General features: G+C 47.0%; 1 protein-coding gene and 1 pseudogene across 9 annotated transcripts in view; both read left to right on the top strand.

Annotated features, from left to right (window-relative positions):
* Positions 1-14,929, top strand: part of GOLGA2 (golgin A2) — a 135,737-nt gene extending 120,808 nt beyond the window's left edge. For all 9 annotated transcript variants that reach the window (XM_063936619.1, XM_063936617.1, XM_063936616.1 and 6 more), the window contains one exon: positions 12,774-14,929. In XM_063936619.1, coding sequence (XP_063792689.1) covers positions 12,774-13,021 — 248 coding nt within the window. In that variant the 3' untranslated portion in view covers positions 13,022-14,929. The remainder of the gene's footprint in view (positions 1-12,773) is intronic.
* LOC134950232 (5S ribosomal RNA) lies at positions 11,366-11,484 on the top strand (annotated as a pseudogene).
* Positions 14,930-21,219: the final 6,290 nt, after the last annotated feature.

The raw sequence follows: 21,219 nt of genomic DNA, 5'->3' as shown, positions 1-21,219 counted from the left end.
AGGATACAACACTTATATAGGGTTGTTCCCATATATATTATAGCGCTTGGGTGTGTGCTGGCAAACTCTCCCTCTGTCTCCCCAAAGGGCTAGTGGGGTCCTGTCTTCAATAGAGCATTCCCTGTGTGTCTGCTGGGTGTCGGTACGTGTGTGTCGACATGTATGAGGACGATGTTGGTGTGGAGGCAGAGCAATTGCCGGTAATGGTGATGTCACCCCCTAGGGAGTCGACACCGGAATGGATGGCTTTGTTTATGGAATTACGTGATAATGTCAGCACATTACAAAAATCAGTTGACGACATGAGACGGCCGTCAAACCAGTTGGTACCTGCCCAGGCGTCTCAGACACAGTCAGGGGCTGTAAAACGCCCTTTACCTCAGTCGGTCGATACAGACCCAGACACGGACACTGAATCTAGTGTCGACGGTGAAGAAACAAACGTATTTTCCAGTAGGGCCACACGTTATATGATCACGGCAATGAAGGAGACTTTGCATATCTCTGATACTACAAGTACCACAAAAAGGGGTATTATGTGGGGGGTAAAAAAACTACCTGTAGTTTTTCCTGAATCAGAGGAATTGAATGATGTATGTGATGAAGCGTGGGTTAACCCAGATAGAAAAGGGCTAATTTCTAAAAAGTTATTGGCATTATACCCTTTCCCGCCAGAGGTTAGGGCGCGCTGGGAAACACCCCCTAAGGTGGATAAGGCGCTCACACGCTTATCAAAACAAGTGGTGTTACCGTCTCCTGATACGGCCGCCCTCAAGGATCCAGCTGATAGGAGGCTGGAAACTACTCTAAAAAGTATATACACACATACTGGTGTTATACTGCGACCAGCCATCGCCTCAGCCTGGATGTGCAGTGCTGGAGTGGTCTGGTCGGATTCCCTGACTGAAAATATTGATACCCTGGATAGGGACAGTATTTTACAGACTTTAGAGCAATTAAAGGATGCTTTTCTTTATATGCGAGATGCTCAGAGGGATATTTGCACTCTGGCATCGAGAGTAAGTGCGATGTCCATATCTGCCAGAAGAAGTTTATGGACACGACAGTGGTCAGGTGATGCGGATTCCAAACGGCATATGGAAGTATTGCCGTATAAAGGGGAGGAATTATTTGGCGTCGGTCTATCGGATTTGGTGGCCACGGCAACTGCCGGAAAATCCACCTTTTTACCTCAGACCCCCTCCCAACAGAAAAAGACACCGTCTTTTCAGCCGCAGTCCTTTCGGTCCTATAAGAACAAGCGGGCAAAAGGACAGTCATATCTGGCCCGAGGCAGAGGAAAGGGTAAGAGAGGGCAGCAAGCAGCTCCTTCCCAGGAACAGAAGCCCTCCGCGGGTTCTGCAAAGCCCTCAGCATGACGCTGGGGCTTTACAAGCGGACTCAGGAGCGGTGGGGGGTCGACTCAAGAATTTCAGCGCGCAGTGGGCTTGCTCACAGGTGGACCCCTGGATCCTGCAGGTAGTATCTCAGGGTTACAGGTTGGAATTTGAGAAATCTCCCCCTCGCCGGTTCCTAAAGTCTGCTTTGCCAACGTCTCCCTCAGACAGGGCGACGGTATTGGAAGCCATTCACAAGCTGTTTTCTCAGCAGGTGATAGTCAAGGTACCCCTCCTACAACAGGGAAAGGGGTATTACTCCACACTATTTGTGGTACCGAAGCCGGACGGCTCGGTAAGACCTATTCTAAATCTGAAATCTTTGAACCTGTACATACAAAAATTCAAGTTCAAGATGGAATCACTCAGAGCAGTGATAGCGAATCTGGAAGAAGGGGACTTTATGGTGTCCCTGGACATAAAAGATGCTTACCTGCATGTCCCAATTTGCCCTTCACATCAAGGGTACCTCAGGTTCGTGGTGCAAAACTGTCATTATCAGTTTCAGACGCTGCCGTTTGGATTGTCCACGGCACCTCGGGTCTTTACCAAGGTAATGGCCGAAATGATGATTCTTCTGCGAAGAAGAGGCGTATTAATTATCCCTTACTTGGACGATCTCCTGATAAGGGCAAGGTCCAGAGAACAGCTGGAGGACGGAGTAGCACTAACCCAAGTAGTGCTGCAACAACACGGGTGGATTCTGAATTTCCCAAAATCTCAGTTGACCCCGACAACACGTCTGCTGTTCCTGGGAATGATTCTGGACACGGTTCAGAAAAAGGTGTTTCTTCCGGAGGAGAAAGCCAAGGAGTTATCCGAACTTGTCAGGAACCTCCTAAAACCAGGAAAAGTGTCTGTGCATCAATGCACAAGAGTCCTGGGAAAGATGGTGGCTTCTTACGAAGCAATCCCATTCGGCAGATTCCACGCACGAACTTTTCAGTGGGATCTGCTGGACAAATGGTCCGGATCGCATCTGCAGATGCATCAGCGGATAACCTTATCGCCACGGACAAGGGTGTCTCTTCTGTGGTGGTTGCAGAGGGCTCATCTGTTAGAAGGCCGCAGATTCGGCATACAGGACTGGGTCCTGGTGACCACGGATGCCAGTCTGAGAGGCTGGGGAGCGGTCACACAGGGAAGAAACTTCCAGGGAGTATGGTCAAGCCTGGAGATGTCTCTTCACATAAATATACTGGAGCTAAGAGCGATTTACAATGCTCTAAGCCTGGCAAAACCCCTGCTTCAGGGTCAGCCGGTGTTGATCCAGTCGGACAACATCACGGCAGTCGCCCACGTAAACAGACAGGGCGGCACAAGAAGCAGGAGAGCAATGGCAGAAGCTGCAAGGATTCTTCGCTGGGCGGAAGATCATGTGATAGCACTGTCAGCAGTGTTCATTCCGGGAGTGGACAACTGGGAAGCAGACTTCCTCAGCAGACACGATCTACACCCGGGAGAGTGGGGACTTCATCCAGAAGTCTTCCACATGATTGTGAACCGTTGGGAAAAACCAAAGGTGGATATGATGGCGTCTCGCCTCAACAAAAAACTGGACAGGTATTGTGCCAGGTCAAGAGACCCTCAGGCAATAGCTGTGGACGCTCTGGTAACACCGTGGGTGTTCCAGTCAGTGTATGTGTTTCCTCCTCTGCCTCTCATACCCAAAGTACTGAGAATTATACGGCAAAGGGGATTAAGAACGATACTCGTGGCTCCGGATTGGCCAAGAAGAACTTGGTACCCGGAACTTCAGGAGATGCTCACGGAAAATCCGTGGCCTCTACCTCTACCTCTAAGACGGGACCTGATTCAGCAGGGACCGTGTCTATTCCAAGACTTACCGCAGCTGCGTTTGACGGCGTGGCGGTTGAACGCCAAATTCTAAGGGAAAAAGGCATTCCGGAAGAGGTCATTCCTACACTGGTTAAAGCCAGGAAGGAGGTGACTGCACAACATTATCACCGCATTTGGAGAAAATATGTTGCGTGGTGCGAGGCCAGGAAGGCCCCCACGGAGGAATTTCAATTGGGTCGATTCCTACATTTCCTGCAAACAGGATTGTCTATGGGCCTCAAGTTGGGGTCCATTAAGGTTCAAATTTCGGCCCTGTCGATTTTCTTCCAGAAAGAATTGGCTTCAGTTCCTGAAGTCCAGACTTTTGTAAAAGGAGTACTACATATACAGCCCCCGGTTGTGCCCCCAGTGGCTCCGTGGGACCTTAATGTAGTTTTGGATTTTCTCAAATCCCATTGGTTTGAGCCACTCAAATCGGCGGATTTGAAATATCTTACATGGAAAGTAACCATGCTACTGGCCCTGGCTTCAGCCAGGAGAGTGTCAGAATTGGCGGCTTTATCGTATAAAAGCCCATATCTGATTTTCCATTCGGACAGGGCAGAACTGCGGACGCGTCCTCATTTTCTGCCTAAGGTGGTGTCAGCGTTTCACCTGAACCAGCCTATTGTGGTGCCTGCGGCTACTAGCGATTTGGAGGATTCCAAGTTGCTGGACGTTGTCAGGGCATTGAAAATATATATTTCAAGGACGGCTGGAGTCAGAAAATCTGACTCGCTGTTTATACTGTATGCACCCAACAAGCTGGGTGCTCCTGCTTCTAAGCAGACGATTGCTCGTTGGATTTGTAGCACAATTCAACTTGCACATTCTGTGGCAGGCCTGCCACAGCCTAAATCTGTCAAGGCCCATTCCACAAGGAAGGTGGGCTCATCCTGGGCGGCTGCCCGAGGGGTCTCGGCATTACAACTCTGCCGAGCTGCTACGTGGTCGGGGGAGAACACATTTGTAAAATTCTACAAATTTGATACCCTGGCTAAAGAGGACCTGGAGTTCTCTCATTCGGTGCTGCAGAGTCATCCGCACTCTCCCGCCCGTTTGGGAGCTTTGGTATAATCCCCATGGTCCTGACGGAGTCCCCAGCATCCACTAGGACGTTAGAGAAAATAAGATTTTACTTACCGATAAATCTATTTCTCGTAGTCCGTAGTGGATGCTGGGCGCCCATCCCAAGTGCGGATTGTCTGCAATACTTGTACATAGTTATTGTTACAAAAAAATCGGGTTGTTCTTGTTGTGAGCCGTCTGTTCAGAGGCTCCTACGTTGTCATACTGTTAACTGGGTTCAGATCACAAGTTGTACGGTGTGATTGGTGTGGCTGGTATGAGTCTTACCCGGGATTCAAGATCCTTCCTTCTTGTGTACGCTCGTCCGGGCACAGTATCCTAACTGAGGCTTGGAGGAGGGTCATAGGGGGAGGAGCCAGTGCACACCACCTGATCCTAAAGCTTTGTTTTTGTGCCCTGTCTCCTGCGGAGCCGCTAATCCCCATGGTCCTGACGGAGTCCCCAGCATCCACTACGGACTACGAGAAATAGATTTATCGGTAAGTAAAATCTTATTATTAGTGATTAGAAGAAACTAATAGCTCCCCCTGCTGATATAAAAAAATATATAAAATATATATATATACAAACAAATCTAGAAAACCACAGCACTCGCCACCCCAGAAGCGGGGTGCAATATCAGCACTCACCACTCATAGGGTGGGGTGCATGCAGCCCATGGCCACCAACCCAAATATATACAAACAGAAAGTTCAGCACTCACCATAGCAAGCTCACTTATCCTCACAACATCAATAAATAAATGATGGGGGTTTAGTTAGTGAATTGGCCAATGCACGGAAGCCTGCATACTGCTCGCCAAGGTACCCCACCTTCATGCAGGTCCTGCACTATCACAAAGTCTCAAAAATGAAAACCTGGCGACTGTATCACACATAATATACTGCACACATGCCCACTAGGTTTAATGTGTATCTGCCATGCATCTTATGGCTTTTAAAGGTACACTAGTCACCTGACACTGGCTCATAAATTACTAAGGAGCAGCTGACACAGGTTTAGAACAAGTGAGATTACACAGGGGTGCATGAAAAGGCCTGTGACCACGGTTAATAAGAGTTAACCAAAGATTAATCCCGTAATATACAAACAAATCTAGAAAACCACAGCACTCGCCACCCCAGAAGCGGGGTGCAATATCAGCACTCACCACTCATAGGGTGGGGTGCATGCAGCCCATGGCCACCAACCCAAATATATACAAACAGAAAGTTCAGCACTCACCATAGCAAGCTCACTTATCCTCACAACATCAATAAATAAATGATGGGGGTTTAGTTAGTGAATTGGCCAATGCACGGAAGCCTGCATACTGCTCGCCAAGGTACCCCACCTTCATGCAGGTCCTGCACTATCACAAAGTCTCAAAAATGAAAACCTGGCGACTGTATCACACATAATATACTGCACACATGCCCACTAGGTTTAATGTGTATCTGCCATGCATCTTATGGCTTTTAAAGGTACACTAGTCACCTGACACTGGCTCATAAATTACTAAGGAGCAGCTGACACAGGTTTAGAACAAGTGAGATTACACAGGGGTGCATGAAAAGGCCTGTGACCACGGTTAATAAGAGTTAACCAAAGATTAACCCCGTAATATACAAACAAATCTAGAAAACCACAGCACTCGCCACCCCAGAAGCAGGGGTGCAATATCAGCACTCACCACTCATAGGGTGGGGTGCATGTAGCCCATGGCCACCATCCCAAATATATACAAACAGAAAGTTCAGCACTCACCATAGCAAGCTCACTTATCCTCACAACATCAACAAATAAATGATGTTGACACTGCGTTAAAGTCAATTTTTGTAGCAGCTGGTGCAGCACAGAGACCTGCGATCGTCTGTGCTTGGGTCAACAAGGCCATGGGTGCATGGTCCGGGCGTATTGTACAAGCTATTGAGGAGGAAAATAGCTTAGAAGAGATTACCCAACTGGCGGAACACATTCGAGAATCTACTTCATACTTGTGTCAAGCTTCTAAGGATATTAGCAGAATAGCATCGCGCATATCTGCATCGGCCATATCGGCTAGAAGGATTTTATGGCTCAGAGAATGGCAAGGAGACTCTGACACAAAGAAAGCGGTAGAATCCATCCCCTTTGGGGGTGAAATGCTATTCGGACCAGAATTGGACAAGTGGATTTCGCAGGCTACAGCAGGGAAGTCCACTTTTCTGCCTACTCCTTATACGAGAACCGCTCCACAATCTAGGAGAGGTTATTCGGGACCAGCGTTTTACTTCATTTAGATCAGTCCTTTCGAGCCCGAGGAAGGGGTTTCGGTACACAAGCACGTGGGGGCAGAGGTAGAGGCCGCTCACAGGCAACAACCAGAAAGCAGGATAAACCTGCTGACAAGACCGTGGCATGACGGCCTCCCAGCTCACCTTGGGTCCCCCTTGGTGGGTGGCCGACTGGAAGATTTTCAGGACATCTGGGCCAAAACCTCACCAGAACTTTGGGTGAACAACTTAATCTCACAGGGATACAAACTGGAATTTCAACAGAGGCCTCACAGTCAGTTTTTTACAACATGATTGCCTCAGTGCCCTCAAAAAGCGAGGGCACTACGGGCAGAAATTCTAAAATTGCTACAGGCAGAGGTTATTATTCCGGTTCCCGCTTCTCAGAGAGGAACGGGGTTCTATTCCAATCTTTTTGTCGTGCCAAAGCCAGACGGGACGGTCAGACCAATACTCAATTTAAAAGTTTTCAACCAGTTTTTAAGGGTCTACAAATTCAAGATGGAATCAATCCAATCGGTCATTGCAGGCTTAGAACAGGGCGAGTTCATGGTTTCCATGGACATAAAAGATGCATATCTGCATATTCCAATCTGGACTCCTCACCAGGCTTACTTAAGGTTTGCACTGCACTGGTGGCGGATCACTACCAATTCCGGGCCTTGCCGTTCGGTCTATCATCAGCCCCAAGAATCTTCACAAAGATCATGGCAATCATGGTTGCAGGACTGAGACTGTTGGGGGTCACGATTATACCTTATCTGGACGATTTACTGATCAAGGCACCATCTCAGAATCGACTGCTCAAGGATGTTCAGACATCCCATCAATTTCTAATTCAACATGGATGGATTGTCAATTTCCAAAAGTCCAACCTCATACCGACTCAACGGATTCAATTCCTCTGTCTCATCTTGGACACTGTACTATTACGTGTGTTCCTACCAGAGAACAAGGTCCAGGACCTACATAGATTAGTGGCTCAGGTACTGAGGACGCAAACTGTTTCTCTGCACCTCTGTGTGCAACTTCTCGGGAAGATGGTGGCATCGTTCGAAGCTCTCCAGTACGGCAGACTTCATTCCCGACCATTCCAAATAAACCTCATTGCTCAGGGAGCAGGCTCGCACTGGCTTCTCCATCGGAGAATCCGACTTCAACCGCAAGTACGGGTCTCCTTGATATGGTGGTCGTTACACTAGAACCTTGCAGCTGGCAAGAAATTCGGCATTTGGGATTGGAGGATCCTGACAACGGACGCCAGTCTCAGAGGTTGGGGAGCCGTCCTAGAGGACCATCAGTTTCAAGGACGGTGGACGTTACAGGAGAGCAAACTACCCATAAATATCCTCAAACTAAGAGCAGTTTACAATGCGCTTCTCTTAGCAGAAGACCTAGTCATGAATCAACACATCAGGATTCAGTCGTACAATGTCACGACGACGGCTTACATAAACCGTCAAGGAGGAACAAAGAGCAGGATGGCGTTAAAGGAAGCCACAAAGATCTTGTTGTGGGCAGAAAAACGAAACATCATCCTCTCGGCAGTGTTCATTCCAGGTGTGGAGAACTGGGAAGCAGATTACCTCAGTTGCCAGGACATGCATCCGGGAGAGTGGTGCCTACATCCACGGATTTTCGACATGGTTGTGAGAAGATGGGGGTCTGCCTCAGGTGGACCTAATGGCGTCTCGGCAAAACCATCAGCTGCCCAGATATGTGTCCAGGACAAGAGATCCAGCAGCAGAAGGAGTGGACGCATTAACGCTTCCTTGGTGTTACAGGAGGGTTTACATATTTCCACCATTCCCACTCATACCCAGGGTTCTGAAAAGGGTGAAGCGGGATCGAGTGTGGGCAATTCTAATCGCACCAGATTGGCCCCGCAGGAGTTGGTACTCAGACCTGCGGGGGTTACTTGCGGAAGATCCTTGGAGGTTACCTCAGAGAGAGGACCTGCTATCTCAGGGACCGTTCCTACACCCCGACCTGAACAGGCTGCGTTTGACGGCGTGGCTATTGAAACCCGGATCTTAAGAAACAGAGGGATTCCACGAACGGCCATTCCTACAATGATTGCCGCTAGGAAGCCGGTCACAGCCAGGCACTACTTCAGGATTTGGAGACGGTACGTGGCTTGGTGTCAGGAACGGGGATGGAATTCAACGAACTTCCACTTATCTCGACTTCTATTTTTCTTTCAGGCCGGTCTAGAGGGAGGGCTCAGACTGGGCTCTCTGAAGGTTCAGATTTCGGCTCTTTCCATCCTTTTTCAACAACGGCTAGCATCCTTGCCAGAGATTCAAACCTTTTTACAGGGGGTTCTGAGGATTCAACCCCCTTTTCGTCCTCCCACGGCACCATGGGACTTAAATTTGGTGTTAAAATATTTGAAACTTTTGAGCCGTTGACAAGAACAGACCTGAAATATCTCTCTTGGAAGGTCACGTTATTACTTGCCTTGGCTTCGGCTAGGCGGGTTTCTGAGTTGGGAGCCTTATCCTGTAAGAGTCCTTTTTTAGTTTTTCATCAGGATAGGGCGGAACTCCGTACAAGAGCAGACTTCCTTCCGAAGGTGGTTTCGGGGTTTCACGTAAACCAGCCAATAGTGGTCCCATCTTTCCAGGGTCTCACAGATGGGGACGTGTCATTGGATGTTGTCCGAGCTTTACGGATATATGTACAGGTTACGTCGTCTTTCAGAAAGTCGGACCATTTGTTTGTTTTTTATGAGGGGCCAAAGAAGGGTTGGCCATGCAAGCCGTCTTTGTCTAGATGGATTAGACTTGCCATTCGGCAATCTTATGTTTCCTGTGGCAAACAGGTTCCGGTTCAGACTGGTGCTCATACTACCCGATCAGTGGGTGCCTCGTGGGCGGCTGCCAGGGGTGCTAACACTACTCAACTTTGCAGAGCGGCGACGTGGTCTTCAGCCCACACATTCGCGAAATTTTACAAGTTTGATACTTTTGCGTCCGGAGACTCTAAGTTCGGACGTTTAGTTTTGCAGGCCACCGACAGCACTCCCTCCCTGGGGGAAAACTTTGGGACGTCCCCTACTGTATAGGACTCCAGTGTCCCCTAGTGGATGAAAGAGAAAAGAGGATTTTGGTACTTACCAATAAATCCATTTCTCTGAATCCTTTAGGGGACACTGGACGCCTGCCTCGGTGCTGTCAACCTGCTGTGTTCAAAGTTCTTGTTTTAAACAGTTCGTGCAAACAGCGTTAGTTATTTGGTTAAGAGTTCTTGGCCGCTGTTTGATATGTTGTACGGTTCGGTTCCTCGCCATGTGCTATAGTGTCATGTCCTATTCTCTCAGTCAAATTTTTCAAACTGAGGGAGGAGCCGGCTGTGCAGACCATGCTAATTTTAGATTGTACCACACCTCCGGTTGCAGGCTTCACACCCCTACTGTATAGGACTTCAGTGTCCCCTAGAGCAGTGATTTTCAACCTTTTTCAGTTCGCGGCACACCAAAAAGATTTAAAAATTGCCAAGGCACACCATCGGTACCCCACGGAAAAATAAAACACACACAGGGAAATAAAACAAACATATTTGTCCCCAAGGCTAAAAACACACACACATTGTCCCCAACAGTTATTAAAATAATGCACAGTACTTGAACACACTGTCTGCCACAGTAATTCCACACATTGACCCTCATAGTAATGCCATCACACTGTCCCCCATAGTAATTGCACACACTGCCCCCCATAGTAATACCACCACACACACCGACCCCCACAGTAATGCCACCAGACACACTGACCCCCACAGTAATGCCACCAGACACACTGACCCCCATAGTAATGCCACCAAATACACTGACCCCCATAGTAATGCCACAAAACACAGACACCCACAGTAATGCCACCAGAGACACTGACCCCCATAGTAATGCCACCAAACACACTGACACCCACAGTAATGCCACCAGAGACACTGACCCCCATAGTAATGCCACCAAACACACTGCCACCCACAGTAATGCCACCACACACACACTGACCCCCATAGTAATGCCACCACACACATAGTAATGGCACTGCACACACATCATAAAGCACTGGCCCAAACCTTTTTTGTTTTCCCCCTTAGCGGCAGGAGCAGTGAGGAGCAGAACAGAGCAGCACGGGCCACGAAGGGAAACTAGTCGCTGCCCAGGCGGGATGGTGATGTGTACGTGACCTATGAGTCACGCCATGTCGTAGGGGTCACGGGCGGGCCCGCAGGAGAGCTGCCGTCTTCACTATACAGTGACCGCAGAAGAGCTGCCTGTGCTGCCCGATAGTGATGCTGTAAATCAGTATCACTATCGGGCAGCGCAGGCAGCTCTTACGCGGTCATTGTATAGTAAAGACGGCAGCAGACGGGGACTGGCAGCAGGGATCTCTGGCGGCGGCGGCACACTTGACAACCGCTGGCGGCACACCAGTGTGCCGCGGCACAGCGGTTGAAAATCACTGCCCTAGAGGATTCAGAGAAATGGATTTATCGATAAGTACCAAAATTCTCTTTTTTTTCTATACTGCCAAACATAGTTATTTTAGGGTTATCATACTCTTATGCCAGAAGTGTATTCTATCTTTTCCTTTTTTAGTTCTTGGTCTCTCGCCATTGATCCGGAGAGATACCACGGGTGAATGTGCTCAAACTCTTATCTCCGCCTAACAGTGGCAGCATATCCATTTTATGGTTGCTTCCTACTTTCTTCTATAACAACAATTTCTCTTGAAGTGATCTCTCATTAGTGATCCAAGGAGTGGTAGCATCCACAATATCTACTATCATACCACACTGAAGACGCCCAATACCGTCCGATCTTGGAAGCTAAACAGTGTTGGGCTTGGTCAGTACTTGGATGGGAGACCACCTGGGAATGCAGAGTTTAGTAGAATTCTTTATTTAGCATCAGACTCCATGCCTAACGCTGACAGCGGAATCACTGATCTCCTCTTCCTTCAGCCTTATTGATGTCCTCCTGACTTTATCTATCCTCCATGTGGCATTATATATTGTTTATCAACATCTGTGAAACCCTTAATAGTATTGTGTGGTGTATAAACTTTGAGCCTCAATTGGTATCACCAGTCTGTAGTACTGGTAATCTTGGTCCTTACAAATCCATTTAGAAATCTATCTCACATACTTACATTTTGTGACCAAGTACTCTGTTATGTGTTGTATGTATATTTGTTTGTTTGTGATTTTGGATACTGTATTTTCTAAATAAAAATTATGTTTTAATATTTCCATCTATTTCTGATCAATAGAATTCATCTTTAAGAGTGCATCTACAAAAGAGTCTTACTTCCTCTCTCTTTTTTCTAATGGTTCTCATTTGTTACAAGCAGAATCCTTTTTATTTACACTTTTTTTTTTTTATATAGCATCACTTTCAGTTAAAAATAATTTTCATATATTTGAGCCCTTGCAAAACGTAAATAACTGTAGTAAGGGAAATATTACAATAACAATGTTAAATGGTAAAGGCCCAGTTATCACACTATAGATTTGTAGACCAATTATTTCTTGTGAAATCTACTATCATCTTGCTAAATGTCTGTCTCCTACATGCGTAGTAAGAGATGCTACCCCAGATAACACTGGCACCAACAACAGACAACACCAGGGACCCTCAACCACCTAAAGGGACCCCCAACATAGAGGAAATTTACAGGCTGCAAATGGCCACAATAAGGAACCTGATGCTCGTATCCAAATGCATGTGTGCATCATTGTTCTTACACATTACAGTATTGGAGCCCTGGCTGCATTGGTTGTTTAAGCTGTGGGTGGAAGCAGCACAGTGATGGAGTAGAGAGCAGAGGTCCAAGATAGACAGTGGGTATTGAGTAGGTTGTGTAAGGGGGAACTTTTAGTTTAGGGGGGCCCACACCATTAGCCTTGAACTCATAGAATATACGTACCTTTCCTCCGTTGCTGCAGAAACATTAACAGTTGAAGAGTACTAAAGTGTTTATCATAATTCTTTTATTCTGTGAGATGTAATTAGTCTACAGTCTATATTGAGATAAGGGGACTTTATGATTCGAATAGTTTTCACATAATACATTTATTTTCTGAAAACTTGCACACAAGATTCTTTTGAAGTATTATGTTTCTTTTGTTTTCCACTGTAATCCCATGTTATAACGAATACCGAGATTGCACTTTGTCCTTTCAGCGCTGGAGGAAGTCAGTTTAGAGGATGGTGAAGAGGATAAGGCTCAGGGGCCATCTCACGTCCCCTCGGCCCATGAAGTAGCAAGCATGGCCCCAAGCTCTCAGGATGCCACTGCCAAGCAGATCATACAGCTCTTACGTGATATTCAGAACCCACAAGAGCGTCCAGGTTTCCTCATCCACAATCCCTGTATCCCGTTCTTCTACCGCGTGGATGAAAATGATGAAGTTCGGATTATGGTGGTCTGAGATGCAAGGTCCCTCCGATCCACTGCTTCCATGCGATCTCCGATCCGGACTGTGACTTAGTCTCCACTTGCACAGGAGTAATAGCCACTTGGGGTTGGTTGGAGAGTGGTTGGTTGGGATTGAACAGGACTGACACTGTCTTTCCCTGCCGGAGCTTGTGTTCTGCAGGAGTTAACGGTTTTTCCCCTCCAATGATATGGAAAAGGGATTGTCAGTATTCCAAATTGGTTTGCCCCAGTATGTTGACCCAAGGGGCTGACGTTCCATTTAGGCGGCTAGTGGATGAAGCAGTTTAGCAGCATTCTTCATTACTATACACTTTTTGTTTTCATTATTCTGTAGTTCATTGCGTTCGGTAACGTAATAAATGCCAATACAAGTGCCGCTGCTTCCTTGTTAAACAAATCAACACTAAACTTTTATATGAAGCAGGTAAGAAATGATTAGAATTGAAGAGGTATAAACCGGGTAAAGTTAACGCGGATACGGTCTCTTCTGTAGAAGGAGGAAGTCCGACGCCCCACAGACGTTACTTTCAAGTTGGCAACTGTTTGATGTTAGTTTGCATAAAAGATGCGAGAGCCTGATGTGATATTACAGTGTTGGCCACAATCTTATACGCTCCTTGGTAACACTGAATTGGGATGCCATAGATAACATGGAGAAAGGGAAGTGTGTTACATTTAGCTTTTGTTGTGGTCTTTATTCTCTCGCAGAGTCCATGCCGTAGGTCCAGTACCCAAATAAAGCTTTAAACAAGCATTTTAGCAGACGGACGCATTGGTTTCAATTATATTACATCGTATGACTTAAAAGGCAGGTTGTAAAAGACTCTGGAAGGGCTGAATTTAGCATTCAGATGTCAAATTAATATGTAATACCACGAAACATGACAATTTCAAGCAAGAATTCCTTTTTGATATTGTCATTTAAGTTGTTTAATATGAAGAGGTCTGGTGTAAGCCTAGGCCAGATTCTATGAGTTGCCTCTTAACATGCATGTTATATTGTTTAGACCCTTAAACAGGGCCTTATGTCTATATACCTTCAGAGCCTCCATTAAGTGGCCTAAACTACAGGCGTCAGAATGCAGCCTGCCACTTAGTTCCCTGAGACTTCATAGCCAAATATTGCTTAAGCCCACCCGCTGTGTGTTGGGGACGGTGACCTCATAATGGACTTGATCAGAAAGTTTCCGGGTGTCTCTAGTGAAGGATGCAGGAATGTGCTGTGGGTGGATTTTTAACTTTTTTTTTTTTTTGTCCTTTATGTAACATTCTACTGATGAGCACTATTGTGCTGTGAACATAACGTGTGTTAGTAAATCCCACTGCTCTCTATCAGAAGGAAGGTTTACAGCGGACAAGCTAGTGAAAGGCTGAGCATGCAGTCACTGCATAATTTCTGCAGCACTTTTTTCTTTTGTATATTTTATCTGCCATCATTTGTGAATGCTGCAAGCTGCGCTCTGTGTGAATACGTTAGACTGATTAAATATCCATCTGGCAGGATGACTGTTCAGAGTGTTGGAATTTTTCACAAGTAACCTGGGGATGAGGGGGGAGGGGCAGCATGGCCGAAATCCCTACATCTCTTCCAAAATTGAATATGGCAGTGGTTTCTGTACATAGTGTACGAGTGTAACATTTTGTATATTCCTGGATCAAACGCTGTACCTCCGCAGCATTTTTGCTGCAGGTGTCTTGTACAATAATATGATGGAGCTTCTATAGAAGCTGTTCAGTCCTGCTTGATTGGAAATTTAATAGGGGCGGGGGGAGGGGTACTAATTTATTGGGTGATACATCACAGGTCAGGGGGTCTACGCTTTCCATTATTTTGCCGAAATGATTTAAGCCTGTTGGAAATAAGTTTTCTTTACAAATAAACATATTAAACAAATTTAAACAGGTTTGTTTTCTCATGTTTCTCTTAAGTACCCAAACTGCTGAGGAACTGTATGTACCAACAAGCCCTGTCAACCAGATTTGTGGCAGGTTGCTTACAATTGATTTAGAACTATTGCTAAATATGGAATATGTGCATAAAGAATATGGCCCCAGATTAATTCAAATATAATGTTACTGAACGATATTGGGTCAGCCAAAACTATGCATTCATTCATTCATTCATTCATTCATTCATTCATTCATTCATTCATTCATTCATTCATTCATTCATTCATTCATACATACATACATACATACATACATACATACATACATACATATTGTTGCCTCCACTCCACCCCACATTCCTGTACGTCAGTGGCAGTACTGCATTGAATGTCCTTCTGTAGTAAGATGTAGCTGCAGTGACAGATGTTGATTACTGCATTAAAACTCTTGAGTCAGGGAATGTGACTGGTATGAGACAGGGCTGTGGAGTGGAAGGCACTTTCAGTGGAGTTTCTAGAAATAATTGCATTAACATGTATACAGGCATCTATGACATGTCATTCACCATCAGGGGTGTATCTAGGGGTCTGAGCACCCCTGGCAAAAGTAAGGGACTCCATCCCTCCCCGCCCCCAATGCGCGCACACACACACACACACACACACACACACACACACACACACACACACACACACACACACACACACACACACACACATATATATACTGGTGCCTTATGCCAGAAATCAAATCAGTGCCTATCCCCCACATATTTTAAATAGGGACAGCACGTCCGAAAAAGGAGCATAGTCTCATGGGGAAGGGTATGGCCACACAATAGTACTCCCAATTCAAATTATGCCACACAGTAGTACCCCTTACTCACCTTATGGGCCCCATACACTAGAACGATATGTCTAGTGGCTGAAGTCGGGCCGATTTCCCTTGAACTATCCTGGGAGTGTTTACATACGATAACAAACTATTTGGTACGATGTGACTTTTTGGAGCATGCTATACATCACATAGGATATGTCAAGTGCCTACATATCGCATGGGATGTATAGCATGCATTCCACAGGTACCATCAGATACATCTGATGGGCTGGATTAGGGTCCTAGGGGGGCTGGCCCAAAGGCAAATTAACTAGCAGCAGACAATAGCCCTGTGGACACTGCACCTGTACAATATGTGATTGGCTGGATTGGTGCTAGGGGGGTGGGCCAAATAGCATAGAAACAGCAGCAACCATTTTACCCATGTGCACACTGCTGCTGTGTGATTAATGAGGCTAGATTATACCTTCCGAGCGTTCCACATTGCTAGTGTGCTTTGCTTTGTTTGGCTGGGCCTTGGGACTCCCTACATCGAGAGGCAGGACACCAAGATGCGGAGGGCCATCCCTGCTGAGGAGAGGCAGACTGCTATGCTGAGGTTCCTGGCTACAGGGCGGTCGTTGGAGTACCAGAAGTACGGGACCCTCATCTCACTCCAGGCTTTGGGTCGGATCATCCCTGACACCTTCAAGGCCATTGTCAAGGTGCTGCAAGACCATTATTTAAAGAAAAGACACCACACCTGTTTAGTTACGTAAAGTGTTTATAGAAAAGAAGTTGTTGTTCCCTCTTGGAAACTGTGCAAAAAGTATACTTTGATTTGCCAACATGGCACTTAGAACTGTATGCATTTATTTGTCAACATGGCATGAAATTGCATTTTATTTATGATAAATATATATATTGAAAGCAATAAGACTAACTTTTATAAAAATGTAATTTCCCAATAAATATGGAGCGATACAAAACCTCCTAAGATGGATGGCTAAATGGTGTTTTGGCCTCAGATTTGATAGGGAGAATACACACATGCTGTTAAGTGCACAAGGAATGGTCCTGGCCCCATTCTCATGCACCAACAGCATGCGTGTATCCTCCCTGGTGCTGCAGATGTGTCTGAGGTGTCGGGTGTTTCTGTGGTGGGAATCCTCCATCTCCAAGCTGAAACTCAGGTCTGGGGTGGAGGGAATCTCCACACTTGTATTCTGTGGTGGTTAGAAACAAAAAACAAAGTTTAAATATATGTTTTCTAATTATTATTTTTTTAAATATATTTTATTATAGCTCCTGGCAAGTACATTTGAATGACAAGCTGTGGCAGTGGAGCCACCACCTGGCATTTCCCGAACTGTGGTGGAGCGATAGATGGCAAGCATGTCCACATCAAGCCTCCTGCAAACAGCGCCCCCCTTTATTTTAATTATAAAGGGTATTTCAGCATCGTGTTGATGGCAGTGGTGAATGCCAACTATGAATTCATCTTTACTGATGTTGGCAAAAACGGTCGTCCATCAGACTGTGGCTCGCTGGAGAATTCACACTTCTACGAGCGGCTCACCACAAAGACCCTCAACTTGCCATCTATGGAGCAAACCCAGCACGGACTCAATTTTGTTTTCGTGGCTGATGAGGCATTCGCAATCCACGAGAACATTATGAAGCAATACCTCCAAAGGCAGCTGACAAGGGAGAAGCGCATAAGACCAACCCACGCACGACGAATTGTAGAGAATACTTTTGGGATTCTGTCTAGCTGCTTCCGCATATTCCTACGGCTATCAGTTTGCAGGTGGTGACTGGATGCCATGTCCAGCATAACTATTTTCACATCAAAACCACCCAGCATGGGACACAGCCCAGAGGAACGCCAGGAGACCCAGAACAACCAGAGGACACTTCAGCGTTTCCCTCTGTGGAACCATCTCTACTCCATTCAAGGGCAAATCTACAGGCAAAACACTTCAGGGACGAGTACCTGGCCTATTTTAATGGGGTGGGTGCAGTCGATTGGCAGGAGGACAACATTTAATTCGTGTCATGTGTTGGACTTTGCTAACTTAAATACGTATTTTCTCTAACGTCCTAAGTGGATGCTGGGGACTCCGTAAGGACCATGGGGAATAGTGGCTCCGCAGGAGACTGGGCACAAAAGTAAAGCTTTAGAACTACCCGGTGTGCACTGGCTCCTCCCCCTATGACCCTCCTCCAAGCCTCAGTTAGATTTTTGTGCCCGAACGAGAAGGGTGCACACTAGGTGGCTCTCCTGAGCTGCTTAGTGAAAAGTTTAGTTTTAGGTTTTTTATGTTCAGTGAGACCTGCTGGCAACAGGCTCACTGCATCGAGGGACTAAGGGGAGAAGAAGCGAACTCACCTGCGTGCAGAGTGGATTGGGCTTCTTAGGCTACTGGACATTAGCTCCAGAGGGACCGATCACAGGCCCAGCCATGGATAGGTCCCAGAGCCGCGCCGCCGGCCCCCTTACAGAGCCAGAAGACAGAAGAGGTCCGGAAAATCGGCGGCAGAAGACGTCCTGTCTTCAACAAGGTAGCGCACAGCACTGCAGCTGTGCGCCATTGCTCTCAGCACACTTCACACTCCGGTCACTGAGGGTGCAGGGCGCTGGGGGGGGCGCCCTGAGCAACAATAAAAACACCTTGGATGGCAAAAAATGCATCACATATAGCTCCTGGGCTATATGGATGAATTTAACCCCTGCCAAAATACACAAAAAAACGGGAGATAAGGCCGCCGAGAAGGGGGCGGAGCCTATCTCCTCAGCACACTGGCGCCATTTTCCCTCACAGCTCAGTTGGAGGGAAGCTCCCTGGCTCTCCCCTGCAGTCACTACACTACAGAAAGGGTTAAAAAAGAGAGGGGGGCACTAATTACGCGCAGTATTAAAAATTACAGCAGCTATAAGGGGAAAAACACTTATATAAGGTTATCCCTGTATATATATATATATATAGCGCTCTGGTGTGTGCTGGCAAACTCTCCCTCTGTCTCCCCAAAGGGCTAGTGGGGTCCTGTCCTCTATCAGAGCATTCCCTGTGTGTGTGCTGTGTGTCGGTACGTTTGTGTCGACATGTATGAGGAGAAAAATGATGTGGAGACGGAGCAGATTGCCTATAATAGTGATGTCACCCCCTAGGGGGTCGACACCTGAGTGGATGAACTGTTGGAAGGAATTACGTAACAGTGTCAGCTCTGTATAAAAGACAGTGGTTGACATGAGACAGCCGGCTACTCAGCTTGTGCCTGTCCAGACGTCTCATAGGCCGTCAGGGGCTCTAAAGCGCCCGTTACCTCAGATGGCAGATATAGACGCCGACACGGATACTGACTCCAGTGTCGACGGTGAAGAGACAAATGTGACTTCCAGTAGGGCCACACGTTACATGATTGAGGCAATGAAAAATGTTTTACACATTTCTGATAATACGAGTACCACCAAAAAGGGGTATTATGTTCGGTGAGGAAAAACTACCTGTAGTTTTCCTGAATCTGAGAAATTAAATGAGGTGTGTGATGATGCGTGGGTTTCCCCCGATAACAACTGATAATTTCTAAAATGTTATTGGCATTATATCCTTTCCCGCCAGAGGTTAGGGTGCGTTGGGAAACACCCCCTAGGGTGGATAAAGCGCTCACACGCTTGTAAGAACAAGGGCTCTACCCTCTCCTGAGATGGCCGCCCTTAAGGATCCTGCTGATAGAAAGCAGGAGGGTATCCTAAAATGTATTTACACACATACTGGTGTTATACTGCGACCAGCAATCGCCTCAGCCTGGATGTGCAGTGCTGGGTTGGCGTGGTCGGTTTCCCTGACTGAAAATATTGATACCCTAGATAGGGACAGTATATTATTGCCTATAGAGCATTTAAAAGATGCTTTTCTATATATGCGTGATGCACAGCGGAATATTTGCCGACTGGCATCAAGTCTAAGTGCGTTGTCCATTTCTGCCAGTAGAGGGTTATGGACACGATAGTGGTCAGGTGAGGCGGATTCCAAAACGGCATTTGGAAGTATTGCCTTATTAAGGGGAGGAGTTATTTGGGGACGGTCTTTTCAGACCTGGTGGCCACGGCAACAGCTGGGAAATCCACGTTTGTACCCCAGGTCGCCTCTCAACATAAGAAGACGCCGTATTATCAGGCGCAGTCTTTTCGTAGGCAAGCGGGCAAAAGGTTCCTCATTTCTGCCCCGTGACAGAGGGAGAGGAAATAGGCTGCAGAAATCAGCCAGTTCCCAGGAACAGAAACCCTCTCCCGCCTCTGCCAAGCCCTCAGTATGACGCTGGGGGTTTACAAGCAGAATCAGGCACGGTGGGGGCCCGTCTCAATGAATTTCAGCGCGCAGTGGGCTCACTCGCAAGTAGACCCCTGGATCCTTCAGGTGATATTTCAGGGGTACAAATTGGAATTCGAGACGTCTCCCCCTCGCCGTTTCCTAAAGTCGGCTTTAACGATGTCTCCTTCTGACAGGGAGGCAGTTTTGGAAGCCATTCACAAGCTGTATTCCCAGCAGGTGATAATCAAGGTACCCCTCCTGCAACAGGGAACGGGGTATTATTCCACACTGTTGTGGTACCGAAGCCGGACGGCTCGGTGAGACCGATTCTAAATCTAAAATCTTGAACACTTACATACGGAGGTTCAAAGAAGGGGACTACATGATGTCTCGGGACATCAAGGATGCTTACCTTCATGTTAAAATTTACCCTTCTCACCAAGGGTACCTCAGGTTTATGGTACAGAACTGTCACTATCAGTTTCAGACGCTGCCGTAGGGATGGTCCACGGCACCCCGGGTCTTTACCGAGGTAATGGCCGAAATGATGATACTCCTTCGAAGGAAAGGAATTTTAGTTATCCCTTACTTGGGCGATTCCCTGATAAGGGTAAGATCCAGGGAACAGTTGGAGGTCGGTGTAGCACTATCTCAGGTAGTGTTGCGGCAGCACGATTGGATTCTCAATATTCCAAAATCGCAGCTGATTCCGACGACTCGTCTTCTGTTCTTAGGGATGATCCTGGACACAGTCCAGAAAAAGGTGTTTCTCCCGGAGGAGAAAGTCAGGGAGTTATCCGAGCTAGTCGGGAACCTCCTATAACCGAGCCAAGTCTCAGTACATCAATGAAATGGTTCTGGGAAAAATGGTGGCTTCCTATGAAGCAATCCCATTCGGCAGATTCCACGCAAGAACTTTCCAGTGGGACCTGCTGGACAAATGGTCCGGGTCGCATCTTCAGATGCATCAGCAGATAACCCTGTCACCAAGCACAAGGGTGTCTCTCCTGTGGTGGTTGCAGAGTGCTCATCTTCTAGAGGGCCGCACATTCAGGACTGGGTCCTGGTGACCACGGATGCCAGCCTGCGAGGCTGGGGAGCAGTCACACAGGGAAGGAATTTCCAGAGCTTATGGTCAAGCCTGGAGACATCACTTCACAGAAATATC

This window comes from Pseudophryne corroboree, chromosome 8 (assembly GCF_028390025.1).
Source record: "Pseudophryne corroboree isolate aPseCor3 chromosome 8, aPseCor3.hap2, whole genome shotgun sequence".
NCBI classification, from domain to species: domain Eukaryota; kingdom Metazoa; phylum Chordata; class Amphibia; order Anura; family Myobatrachidae; genus Pseudophryne; species Pseudophryne corroboree.
Note: the sequence above shows the minus strand (reverse complement) of the source record. Positions and strands in the feature narration are given on the sequence as shown.